We start from the raw sequence: 13297 nt of genomic DNA, 5'->3' as shown, positions 1-13297 counted from the left end.
CTTTAATAAAAGAACTCTAGCCATTGAAGAATTTGTTCACGTATCTTTTGATGAAACCAATCCTGTACTAAAAGATGTGATATCTTGTGATGAAGATGACTTGCCAAGTTCCCTTGCTAAAGAAAATTATATTGTTGATATTACAACTGAACCTGAGGAATTGAGAATGGATGATAATCTATATTCTCAATAAGAGCATACTCACTCAGATCTACCAAAAGAATGAAGAACTCATCGAAATCATCTTATTGACAACATCATCAGTGACATAAGTAAAGGTATAATACTCGTAGAATGCTTGATGCTTGATGCTTGTCTAAACATGGCCTTCGTCTCTCAGATAGAACCCTCCAAGATTGATGATGCAATCGAGGATGAACACTGGATTCTTGCTATGCAAAAAGAATTAAACTAGTTTGAGAGGAATGAAGTTTGGGAACTTGTTCCTAGACCGAAAAATAGGCATGTCATTGGAACTCGTTGGGTCTTTAGAAATAAATATGATGAAAATGGTGTTTTTGTTAGAAATAAAGCTAGACTAGTAGTCCAAAGATACAATCAGGAAGAAGGTATAGACTTTGATGAAACCTTCGCTCCGGTTGCTAGACTTGAAGCTATTAGGCTATTACTTGCATATGCTTGTTCTCTTAATTTTCAGTTATATCAAATGGATGTCAAGAGCATTTTTCTCAACGGCTATATTCAAGAAGAAGTGTTTGTAGAACAACCTTCTGGTTTTAAAGATTACAAACATCCTTCTCATGTCTACAATTAAAGAAAGCCCTATATGATTTAAAGCAAGCTCCACGAGCATGGTACGATTGTCTAACAACTTTTCTGATAGAAAAATAGGGAAGGTCGGCACTACTCTATTTATAAAGAAAAAAATCATCATAATTTGCTAGTTCAAATTTATGTAGATGATATTATTTTTGGTTCTACTAATGAAAGTTTGTGTAGTGACTTTGGCAAAATGATGCAAGGAGAATTTGAAATGTCCATGATGGGAAAGTTGAATTACTTCTTTGGACTATAAATCAAACAGCTTGATAATGACATTTTTGTAAGTCAATCCAAGTATTGTAGGGATTTGTTGAAAAGATTTGACATGGATGACTTCAAACCAATAGTTACTCCTATGGGATCTAGCACATACATTCATACCGATGAAAGTGGAAAATGTATTGAAATATCAAAGTATTGAGCTATGATCGGATCTCTTTTATATTTGACTGTCACTAGACCTCATATCATGTTTAGTGTATGTCTGTGTGCATGCTATCAATCTAAACCAAAAGAATCACACTTAGTTGTTATTAAGAGAATTATGAAATATCTTAAAGATACAACTGAAGTTGGACTATGATATCCAAAAGGAAGTATATGTGAATTGATTGGTTATTCGGATTCAGATTTTGCCGGATGTAAATCTGAAAGGAAAAGTATAGGTGGAACTTGTCACATTTTAGGCAATGCTTTAGTCTCTTGGTCTTGCAAGAAACAAGCATGTGTTACACTAAGCATTGCTTAGGCTGAATATATAGCAGCAGATAGTTGTTGTACTCAAGTGTTGTGGCTTAAGCAACAATTACGAGATTATGGCTTAGACTTAGGCTGCACTCCGCTGAAATGTGATAATACTAGTGCTATAAACCTCTCAAAGAATCATATTATGCATTCTAGAACCAAACACATAGAAATAAGGCATCACTTCCTAAAGGACCATGCTCAAAAGAAAGATGTATCCGTAGAATTTGTTGATACTCATAACCAACTTGCAGATATTTTCACTAAGCCCTTGGCAAAAAAACTTTTTTACAAAATTAGACTTGAACTAGACATTCTTGATGAAGTTTACCTGTCTTAACATGCTTATATGATTATATGTTTGCTTCATTATGTGTATCTCATGCCTACTTGATCTTAAATATATTTATTTGTGTTCAAAAACTTTATCTTTTGGGTTAAAAATTATTTTCAGTGCATCAATATGCTTAAAATAAAATAAAAATTATGGGGTCAGTAACTGATTACTCTGGAGAGTAACCGATTACAGGGTGAACAATGAGTTTCAGTAACCGATTACCCAAAGTGTGTAATCAATTACTCAAACTCTCTGTCTGAAATTTTTTAAAATTTCAATTTGAGTAACCAATTACTCAAAGTAGTGTAATCGATTACTCTGTGCGTATAAATATGATTTTCTACACTTTTTCAGACTTCACCTTCTTCCTTCTCTCTCTCACTCGTGCATACCCCTCTCTTACTCTAAAATCTTCATTTCTAAATCGTTTTGGGTGATTTTTGTGCCCATTTCTATCACATTTTCGATTCTAAACACTTCTAACCAATTATTTTCGTGATTAAGTGGCTTGAATAAAAAAAACCCAAATCTCCAAAACCCAAAAACCTAAAAACCTAAAATTTCAAAATCCCAAATTCATGGCTTATTCTTCTAGATCAAAGAAACAACGCACAAAGGAGTCAAAGAACAACATCTTTGGAGTCTAACCCTCTAGATTTGACAAGGCTTCTTGCTAATGATGAGCAACGCAAGATATTCGAGGAGCACTTCCATGGTCGCACCATTTTTACTCTAAAATACGGTAATGTAAGGAATTTTGAATTTGAAGATTTTCCAATTCCTTATCTATTGCGGCAACAAAACCTTTTTGACTTTTGCTGTGAAACTAACAACATATATCTCGAACTTGTTCGAGTATTCTACTACAACATGAACTTTCGGAAAAATCGTCTCACTTCCTATGTGAAAGGAAAAGAGATTGTTTTAGATGATAAAACTTTCAGTTCATTGTGCTGTAAAATACCCACTCAAGGCAACAATGTTGGTTTCGGTCTTCAATGTGAATGGGAGAACTATGATCGTATGGAATTCTACTATTCAATATGTAGAATTTCTAAATAGGAAATTGAAGTGCGTAAGCAGCAAGGCTTTGGTGAAACTGTTAAAAATCGAGATATCCTCTCTACTGGACATCTCAAACTCGAAGATCGTTTGCTTCATTATCTGCTGAGCTATGTCATCTTACCAAAATTTTCAAACCATTCTCAAATAAGTGACATAGAGCTCCAATTGATGTACGCTATGAAATTTAACATCAAGATCAATTGGACTCAGATGATGATGCCACAAATGTGGAACGTTCGAGGAACACAAAGTCATTTGCCTTATGCTATCTTCATAACAAACATTCTTGAATATTTCGGTGTATCTACTAATGGTGAAACCAAGGTGTCTCTGAATCTTCACGAAAGCAAGACTGATGTGGAAGTTGTCCACAAAATGGATTTCTCCATTGATCCTCGTGATCGTCGCACTTATAGGCATCGATCTCATAGACAACATGCACCTGCGGATCAAACAGAACCTAACCCACTTGTGCCACAACCTTCTGAGTTTCATGCTCAATCTTCCTCATTTTCTTATATGCCTACTAATCAGATGATAATGGACGAGTTGGTTTCTCTTCGAGGCTACATCTCAAACCGGACGGATGCCTTTGATACTCAAAACCAACAGATCCAGTTTGAACTTCAGCGTCTCTCTTCTAAGCTGAGCAGTATGGACGTTGATGAAGATAGTTCTGAGCCTGAGTCTTAGAGTGTGTCTAGGTTTTTATGTTTGCATCGGTACATAATTCTGAACATATGTTTTTATGTCTGTAATATTTGTATGCGTTGAACATCTACTACTATGCTACGCTATGTTTTATGGTTGAACAATATTTGATTTTATGCTATGATATTATGCTATTATGATATGCACTACATTAATTTTTATATCTATTGTGTTATACATCATATATGCTATATATGTTATATATCTTGTGTTGGACTCTTGAAGTCAAAAGGGGGAGAAAAGTTGGGAGAATTGGGAAAATGTATTTTCTGTCAAATTTTATTCCAGGCACTTCACTCCAAATGAAAGGGGGAGCATACAAGATAGGGGAAGCATACTCAAGACAAGTCAAGATATATCACAAAGTATGTTACTCTCAAAAAATTTAGAAAACTACACTATCAAGAAGATATTGGTTTGTCATCATCAAAAAGGGGAGATTGTGAAGAAGATCTTTGCTCTTGAACTTGACACGGTTTTGATGAATACACCAACATCACCAAAAAGAAAAAAGGAAGAATACTTATGAAGACAAAGAAGATTAAAGCTTCAAGATAATTAGATTAAGTCTCTATGAATACTTCTATCCTAAAACTCTTAAATATACAAAATAGTAATGCTCAAACTATTTTTAAAGAAAGTTGAAACACTTTAAAAATACTTAAAACAGTTTTCAAAAATAGTGTATAGTACATTTTTCAAAAATAGTGTGTAACAGGTTACTTCATTGAGTAACAGGTTACATGTGTGAGAAAAGAGTTATCCAACTTAAAACTGTTCAGAGTAATCTATTACTGTATTTGAGTAACAAATTACCAGTTTTGAAAAGTTGAGTAACCGATTACTCAAATTGGTGTAATCGATTACTCTAAATTAATTTTAAATGAACAATGGACAAAGAGTTTGAGTAATCAATTACTCTGTGAGTAATCTATTACTGAGAGTTGTTGCATCGGATTTCAGATTTCAAAATGAAATGTTTTCACTCCAAACGAAATCTCTTCACTTCAAACAACTCCTACACTTTCAGAAAGGCACCATGGGTGTTTCGATTTCAAAATGAAATGTTTTCATTCCAAACGAAATTTCTTCACTTCAAACAACTCCTACACTTTCAGAAAGGCACGATGAGTGTTTGTAAAGTCTATATAAAGGCTCTAACTCTCACAACACAAACACACAACAACACACAACTCTTAAGCAATTTCGAAAAGCTCTTAAACTTATTCTGAAGTTATTTCTCTATACTTTTTGCAACTAGTCCTTAACTTTCAAAGTTGTTTTTTCTGAAGTTGCTTAGAAGTGTTTCAAAGTTTTCCAAAGAGCATTATTACTTGGTATATATAAAGAGTTGATTACATTGCAAGTTATATTACTTTCATACTTGTAAAAGCAATCTGCCATTATTGTACATTCTTCAATATTGTTGTAGAATACTTTCTTTCAAGGGGTGTGAAAAGAAAGGGGATTAGAATCACTTGGAAAGGTGTTTTCCAAGAGTGAATAAGAATTAGGGAGTGTGTAAGGTACATAGAAATCTCGGGGTGAGATATTGTAATTACAACTCATAATTCTTAGTGAAGAAAACTCTTGTGTTGCAAGAGTGCTGAATGTAGCCTTCGGTGGACTAGAAGGTGAACCATTATAAAAATTACTGTGTACTCTCTTCTCCCTTATCTCTTTCATTTTATCTTGATTATTTTCTGCATATATTTTCCGCTACACGTTAACTCTTGATTTTGCAGAAAAATGACTATAATTTTTAAGTCAACTAATTCACTCTCCTCTTAGTTGCAACCTCGTTCTTACAGTTGGGAATGAGAATTTTCTCCATAAAACATTAGCATAAATTATAAGTTTGGACTAATGTAAATGGTTGAAGTAAAAGATTATATATTTATATATTTATGTGTTATATAAACTTAATGTCAACAATAACACTTTATGTGTTATATAAACTTATGTGTTATATATACATAAACACAAAGTATTGTTTTCTAATACTTAGTGGTAATTAACACTCTTTGAGATGTACTCACAAATTTGACTGAATCTCATTACTAATTTTTTGTATTCTTCTCTCTATTTCCTATTCTTTTTTTAATATTTTGATCGTTCCTTTGTTACCGGCACAAATAATAAAATGGAATAGAGAAATATTAAAATTTAAATGTGAATTTTTCAATAAATATTATTCCATTTACACTTTTTATTTAATATTCCAATAATATTATACAAATTATCCAAACAACAATCAAAATGTGCAGTCTAAATGAAAGATGCTCAGATCACTAAATCATAAGGTACTTTATTTGATCTAGGTGTTCTTTTTTTTTCATGGAACCAAAAAAATGATATCTTCCAGTGGAAAAATAAGCATACCAATGTTTTATTTATTTAACTACACCACTTCTTAATGCAACATATTATTTTTGGGTTCTAGAAAGATAGAAGGTGAGGAGACAGAAAATGATAAATATGATGTATAATATATGTAAAAGAAATAGAAATATGGAGTGTAAGAATTAAGGTATGAAACAAAAAAATGATATAAATATAAAGATTGATCGGATTTATATAATATTGTCTAATTATTTGAGAATTTCGAATTAGCTTCATATTCTAAATTACATTCTACAATATGGTCCAAATTTTTGTCCTAAATATTACATTATACTTTCAAACACTTTTAAATCATATAATATAAAATATAAAATATAAAATTTTACAATTATCATATTCCATACACCTATCAAAATTCAATTGAGTATAATTATATTAGACTTTAGACATTAATATGGTCACAATGTGAGAACATCAATATCAATGGTCAAACTCCACCTAATCCTTCCGTGGAATTAGACAACTCGCAATCCTTTGTATTATGGTGATCCGTTTAATTTGTTAACATATTAAGAGAAAATTTATAGTGTATGATTAATAAAGATTTATATATATTCTGTACAAATTTTCATAAGCTGCATATATCCAACTACAAGTTTTATATATATTTTATACAAATTACAAGATTGACCCATTCATATGTTTAAGATTGACCCATTCATATGTTTTTAATACTGTTATAGATTGAATTTTACTATTTAATAATGAAACCCCTACTCCATATATTCAATTACAAATCTATCCTACTATATAAAGATAATATATGACTAAAGAGTAATTAAGTAATTGAACATGTACAATTTCTTTATTCCAATTTTCCTATTTTTCTATTCGAATTTACATTAATTAGTGGTTTCCAAAATGCTTCTCAAATCTTATAATTTCAATATTGCTATTCAATTCAATTGCTTTACCTTATAGTTTCAATCCTTCATCATTATGGAAATATTCCATGATGTCTTGCTAATGTACTTTGAGGATACACATTTGTCATCTCACATTTTGTTTTATTGCATGTATCATAATTTATGATTGAACAGAAAAATAGTTAGTTATTAATTTTTTAACTTCAATATATTTTTTCAACCAATAATATGCTTACGATACACGTAGTAGTATAACATGTGAGACATATATACTCCCAACTTTGAGAAGAGATATTAACATACATCATTAACCAATCTAGATTTTTCTCATTCTCCTATATAAAATGATATATTTTTCTACTAAATCCTTCTACTAATTTTCTTACCCACAAAAAAGTAACACATGTCATAAGATAATACTTTATTTATTAGTGATTGATTTACAAGTAACATATGTCATTATCTTATGAGTAAAAAGATTGGTAGGAGGATATAACATTACTATTCTCCAATCTTTTACATATTGCCAATAATTACCCATTTCTCAATAAATGTCAACTATTCTTTTGTCTTTTCTTAAAGACTCATAAATGAGTTAGAAGGCACTCTTTGTTTTACTGATCCACTAATAATTTTCCTAAAATTGAGATGTTTATAATGATTAGAATTTGTTTATTTGTAATTTTATGTTGTGATATTATTACTATCTTCTATACTCTTTTTTTCATAGTTTGATTACAAAATTTATTACAAATAAAATGTAATATTTTACCATATTTGTCCTCTACACAACAGTATTTGATTTGTAAATAATTTCTAATATATAAAAGTTAAACATTTTAATTACAATCCACAAACAGTATAACATTCATGTATCTAAACCGACCAACTATCAAAACTGGTACGGTATAGATATTGGACCGACCAAGTATCAAAATCGATTAAAACCAGTGAACCGACCGGTTTATACACATATTTTTTTTTAAACAAAAAACTTAAAAATTTATTACAAGGTAACCTATCTTTCTAACCCTTCTTTTCTTCAACACTTCAAGACACATGCTTCTAAGGCGTACTTAGATTACACATTTTGGTTCCTAACATTCATGTGTAATCTCAATGACATTTGTATAATCTTGAATATAGGATTTGGTGCAAAAATATAATATCGATATGAGACAACTTTAACTCTTGGTGTTAAATGTTAAAACTCCAAATTTATTTGTTTTGTCGAGTGATTGTGAACTTGTGTCATTTATTTATATTTTGGGTTGTTAAGTGATACTTTTGGAATGATATGTATTTTGTAATTTAGACTTTGAATTTTGAGTAGATTATGAATATGAAATATAAAATTGAGTATCTACCTATTTGAAATTTTTTTGTTATAGGTTTTTATATATAAAAAAATAAGTAGGTATGTCCGGTTTAAGCGACATATGATTAATTACTGAACTAGCGATTGAACCACTATACCAGTACTCTGACCGGTCTGATAACCGGTTTTAAGAACACTGATATAAATATAAATATAGGTTGACACAATAATATTCCTAAACACTAGTGATGATGAATAAATTAAAGAAAATATACCTTATAGGAGTGGACATCTATTGTCCCAAAATAATGTATGATGTGTCACCGTTTGTGATTGGTCAGAAAAATAATTAATTATTAAAATTTTAATTTAAATATATTTATATTTTTTCAACCAATCACAAGTAATAAGTAGTGATACATGAAGTAACACTTTTTATGGGATAACAGATGTGCTCCTGTTACTAAGATGGTACCATTACATTTTTTAAATGTAAATGCCATACTTAAAATTTCTCAAGATTGTTAAACATTTATGTATTAATTAAGAGTGTTTTCTATGCATTATCAAGATTCATGTATAATAGATATAATTTCTATCATTTATTTGTATTACATTTTTGAACCGAAAAATAACAATGTATTCATTTTTTCCATTAATTAATTAGTGTAAAATGTATACAATATAAAGATTTATACTCATACACTTCATCATCCATTATTCATTTGGATTACCTTTTCTAAAAAAGTCAAAATAATTAAAAATTAATAATGAATAATGTAATAACAGTATATAAAACTCATATACTGTCGGTAGATACATATTTATCTCTCTTATTTAATATAAAAAAAGTAATAAACTTGAACACGATCATGTGTGTTCACATGATGTTTTAAAATATTACTTCCCTTAAAATTCACATAGCTCAAGTGGGTCCACAAAAACAATCACCACAATAATCCATTTTCTCATTCCCAAAAACCACCACCTTCATCAAATCACCTTTTCTCATTCACTCACAACAGACACAACAGAAAGAATATGACCGAAGAAGACAAACCCACCGCCGTCCTCCACCACCAACACCACCACCACCAACCTCCGCCACCATCCTACCCTCAGCCCTATCCTCCTCCTACTCCTCAATACGGCACCTTCCAAGGCGTCTCCAACTACCCTCCTCCGCCGCCGGACCTTCACCCCGCCATCGGATTCCCCCAACCGGCCCCGCCACACGGCTTCACCAACCAATCAGCACCTCCTCCGCCGTACTACACTCATGGTTACCAAACAGTTCCTGGTAGTGCCTCTACTCTTTCTGGGTCAAAATTTAATTTTTCACTTATTTGAGCTTTGAGAAATGAAGAATTATTATTTTTAAGTGAAGAATTTATGTTCCAGAATTATATAATAAATTATTTGTGTGGTGGGTTGGATCAAAGATTGGAACTTTCGAGATCGTTTTTTGTTTTTTACTCAATGATACTCGCAGTGCTGCTAGATTGCATTTTCTGTTTGATTGTTATCAAGTTATGTGGATTTAGATGCCAAATAGTGGTAGGTGAGTTGAAGGAAAACTTTTTAAACTTGGGTTGACTTTGTTTTTGTTATTGAGTATTATGTATATGGTTATCATTTCTCAATGGTTGTTTAAGGTTGAAAGAGGTTAATAGTTGAATGATTGGAATTATATGGATTTGTGTATGATCACTTGGATGTTTTAGAATGCAATGAATTTGGTGGATGGATTCAAGGTTTTGCCTTAATTGTTGGTTTATCATATTATCCCTTACTACATGGCCTAGTGGTGTAAGGCCTTGTTAGATCCCTAAAAAGACTAAAAGATCAAAAGTCCAATTCCCATGAGCGATACTTGTTGTTATTGAGAGAACCAGCCACGCACCCCAAAAGGATTAGTTCCTTATACATAGCCTGAGGGAATACACTTGATAGTACCAAAAGAATAGTAATCCTTATTGCCATCATGGTCTTCAACTCTCTATGTATGGTCTACTTGCCTATGATCAAAGTGGGTAGCTTACCTTACATGGTAATTGGGCTGGCTGATAGATTGCTCTGCTAAGGATTAGATCTACTTTATTTTGAAATTTTAAGCGTTCTCATTGAGGCTTGTATATGCTGTTTTGCTCAAGAGCTATCTATATTGTGAAACTTGGGTTCAAGTGATTTGGGATCCATGTTGTAATGAAATAAATTGATAGGAAATCACGCAGCACTGATTTAGCAAAGTAAAGATGGTACTGTAGGAAGAAAATTATCAACAGTTTGCTTTTCATGTTTAAGAATCTAGTAGATGTGAGTTTGAGTTTGACGACAGTGCCTCTTTGTAGTGTGAGAGACTCCATCTTCCGTCCTGCTAGATTTTGATACGACTTCCTCTGTGTTATTGATTCAGGTTATGCAGTTGCTGAAGGAAGACCTGTAAGCGAACACCGCCTTCCTTTATGTGGTCTTGGTTGCGGCTGGTTCCTGTAAGTAAATTTCCTCTATGGTGGCATATTACTTCATGATAATAACTTCTAGATAACTATGCATGAGGTATTGGCTTGCCTTTTCACTATAGGATGTTCTAAACTAAATATAGATTTCACTATAGACGCAACTTTCAATGCTTTAGACCATCATGTATGTTAACCCCGCTTTTTGTTTGTGGATTATTGCTTCAAGTATCTTATTCTTCTATGAGAAATAACATTTCCGTTGATGGAAATCATTTAATTTCTACCGGTAAACTTAAATCTCAATCTTTTCTAATATGCACGACAAGAATACGATCATTTTTTCTAATGTTAACTTATTTTAGCTTTGATCATCGACAAGGAGATATTGAAATTATAATTGCATTCCCAATCCTAGTGTTTTTGAGCAAGGAAATTAGCCTAAATCATAGTATGATAGCAAATTTGTTTACTTGGATTGAAATATCAGAGTTTCTCATTATGCTTGCATCCATAGGGCTTAACTATTTCTTTGTTTTTTAAAAGAAAAAAAAGGCTTAACTATGAGTTTTTACATGTGAGAGGTGGAGAAGAGGGAAATGGCATAGCATTTACCATTTCATGAGACCCTTCTCAAACATCAACTCTTGTATTTTTTAAATGGCCACCTTCCACGCAACCTGCTTTGAACTTTAAGCAGTTTGCGTCTATTGGTGTCTACACCTTTTCTGTATTGTTGAAACCCCCTTCCCACCTTCCCCTTTATGTTCAAAGGAACATGGATGTCGGCTTCATGTAGCCATTATTCTGTCCAGTTCATGATCAGGTTGGAGTCATAAATTTTGTTGTCTATGTCATTTTTTAAGGTACGGATTTGCCATCAATTATTTATCCCTATATGTCAATGTTGACACCGATATTGTATTCACAATGTGAAATAAGTAGACAGTTGACATGTTCCATCACTTTTTAAAATTTTCTTGGTAACCTTTTCAGTTTCCCTCTGTTAATATCCTCTCATAATATGTATTGCATGGTGTAGAGGGGGTGTTTCTTTAAGTCGCTGATTAACTTGAACCCGGGGGAATCTTTTCAGTCGTTACCTGATTATGTGGACATGATGGGGATGGTTCATATGTTCTTCCATTTTGCCTTCTGATTTTAGTATGATCTTAGCCGGAACCATATAAGTTGTTGCCCTGTATATTATTCATCATCCATTTAAGCGAAGTCGGTGAGCATCGGCACATAACAGTAAAGTTGTTTTCCTGGTGACTTGAATGTCACGAGTTTAAATCCTGAAAATAACCTCTTCATTTGTGGTGGTAAGGCTGCGTACATGTACCCTCCTCTCCAAGCCCCACTAGGTGGGAGCCTCGTGCATTAAATCGTCCTTTTATGTCTGTTATTCCCTTTATTTTGTGTGTGTTTGTATTAGACATTTTTATATAGACGCGTATATTAGTCTAAAACTTGCTTAGTTTATTGGGTTGTTGATTTCCAAAGATTTTGTTGTTGTTGTTGTGAAGGTTTATATTTGGTTTCTTGCTTGCTGGTATTCCGTGGTACGTTGGAGCAATACTTATGCTTTGTTCAAGAGTAGACTATAGAGAGAAACCTGGATATGTTGCTTGTATAGTTGCTGTAAGTGATTCAATCTTTCTTTTTTTCTTCTCCTCTTCAACCTTATTTCAGTTTTTAAGTTCTGTATATTTATTTTCCGATCCTTCCACTTGTTCAATTTTATTACATGTCCCCTAGGAGAACTATTCAGTGTTATAGCCAATGTTGTGAAACCCGAGCTGGATGCCAAACCAGAAGAGTTTCTGTATTAAGTTTAATCGGTTTAAACAGTTTAATCGTCCGGTCGGACCAGTTGATTTTATATATAATTAATAATTTTTATATATAAATATAGAATTATATATAAATGTAACATTTTATATAATTAATAATTATGTATAATTATATTGAAGTAACATTTCTCCATCTTTTTTGGACCGGAGTAAAAGAAAAGATTAGAGTAGTGTTCTGTTTTTATTTTATTTTAAGTGGACCATCCGGTTTACTTCCCGGGTTATTCCTGTTTAATTGGGTTTAATATGGTCGGACTGAAATTTTCCCGGTTTAAAGCGGTCCAACCCTCATTCAGTTAAGACTGCAAAACAAAACCATTTTTAAGTCCGGTTAGCAGTCGAATCATCCAGTCCGGTCTAATTCTCACTAAACCTCTTTTGTAGTTTTTGTCTCCTCATCATCCAAGCCTTTGCCATGTTAGTAGTGAAAGTTATCAAATCATTTCATAATGCTCAAGTAAGCACCTCACTTTATTGTATAATAATACTTTGCAAGACTGCATTTTCAGGCTGTTGTGTATACAATTGCAATTATTTTTGGTGTGACAAAGGGTGGAGATGACTAGTAATCTTCACAAAAAGAGTTGTACAGGTTGTTACATAAGTGTAAGTGTATCAGTTACTGAAAGTTATGTCTGGATGCAATGTACTTGTGCCATATTCATTGAAAACTGCCACATTATGCAATTTGTAATAGTTGATTTGTTACATGGTTGTGCTGTTACTAAGTAAGATGATTGTGCCACACTTTCTAT

General features: G+C 32.3%; 1 protein-coding gene across 1 annotated transcript; it reads left to right on the top strand.

Moving 5' to 3' along the window:
• Window positions 9160-13297, top strand: LOC109348065 (60S ribosomal protein L18a-like protein). Its single transcript, XM_019588278.1, has 5 exons — window positions 9160-9202; window positions 9243-9527; window positions 10644-10719; window positions 12216-12330; window positions 13052-13297. The coding sequence occupies exons 2-5, from the start codon at window positions 9269-9271 to the stop codon at window positions 13106-13108; spliced, it is 507 nt and encodes a 168-aa protein (XP_019443823.1). The 5' UTR covers window positions 9160-9202; window positions 9243-9268; the 3' UTR covers window positions 13109-13297.

The sequence above is a fragment of the Lupinus angustifolius genome, chromosome LG05, assembly GCF_001865875.1.
Source record: "Lupinus angustifolius cultivar Tanjil chromosome LG05, LupAngTanjil_v1.0, whole genome shotgun sequence".
Lineage (NCBI taxonomy): Eukaryota > Viridiplantae > Streptophyta > Magnoliopsida > Fabales > Fabaceae > Lupinus > Lupinus angustifolius.
This window is presented reverse-complemented; position numbering and strand designations above follow the sequence as displayed.

Coding starts and splice junctions, on each gene's coding strand:
- LOC109348065 (XM_019588278.1), top strand. CDS start 9,269: ATGACCGAAGAAGACAAACCCACCGCCGTCCTCCACCACCAACACCAC. Junction 9,528..10,643: donor TGGTTACCAAACAGTTCCTG/GTAGTGCCTCTA, acceptor TTATTGATTCAG/GTTATGCAGTTGCTGAAGGA. Junction 12,331..13,051: donor ATGTTGCTTGTATAGTTGCT/GTAAGTGATTCA, acceptor CTGCATTTTCAG/GCTGTTGTGTATACAATTGC.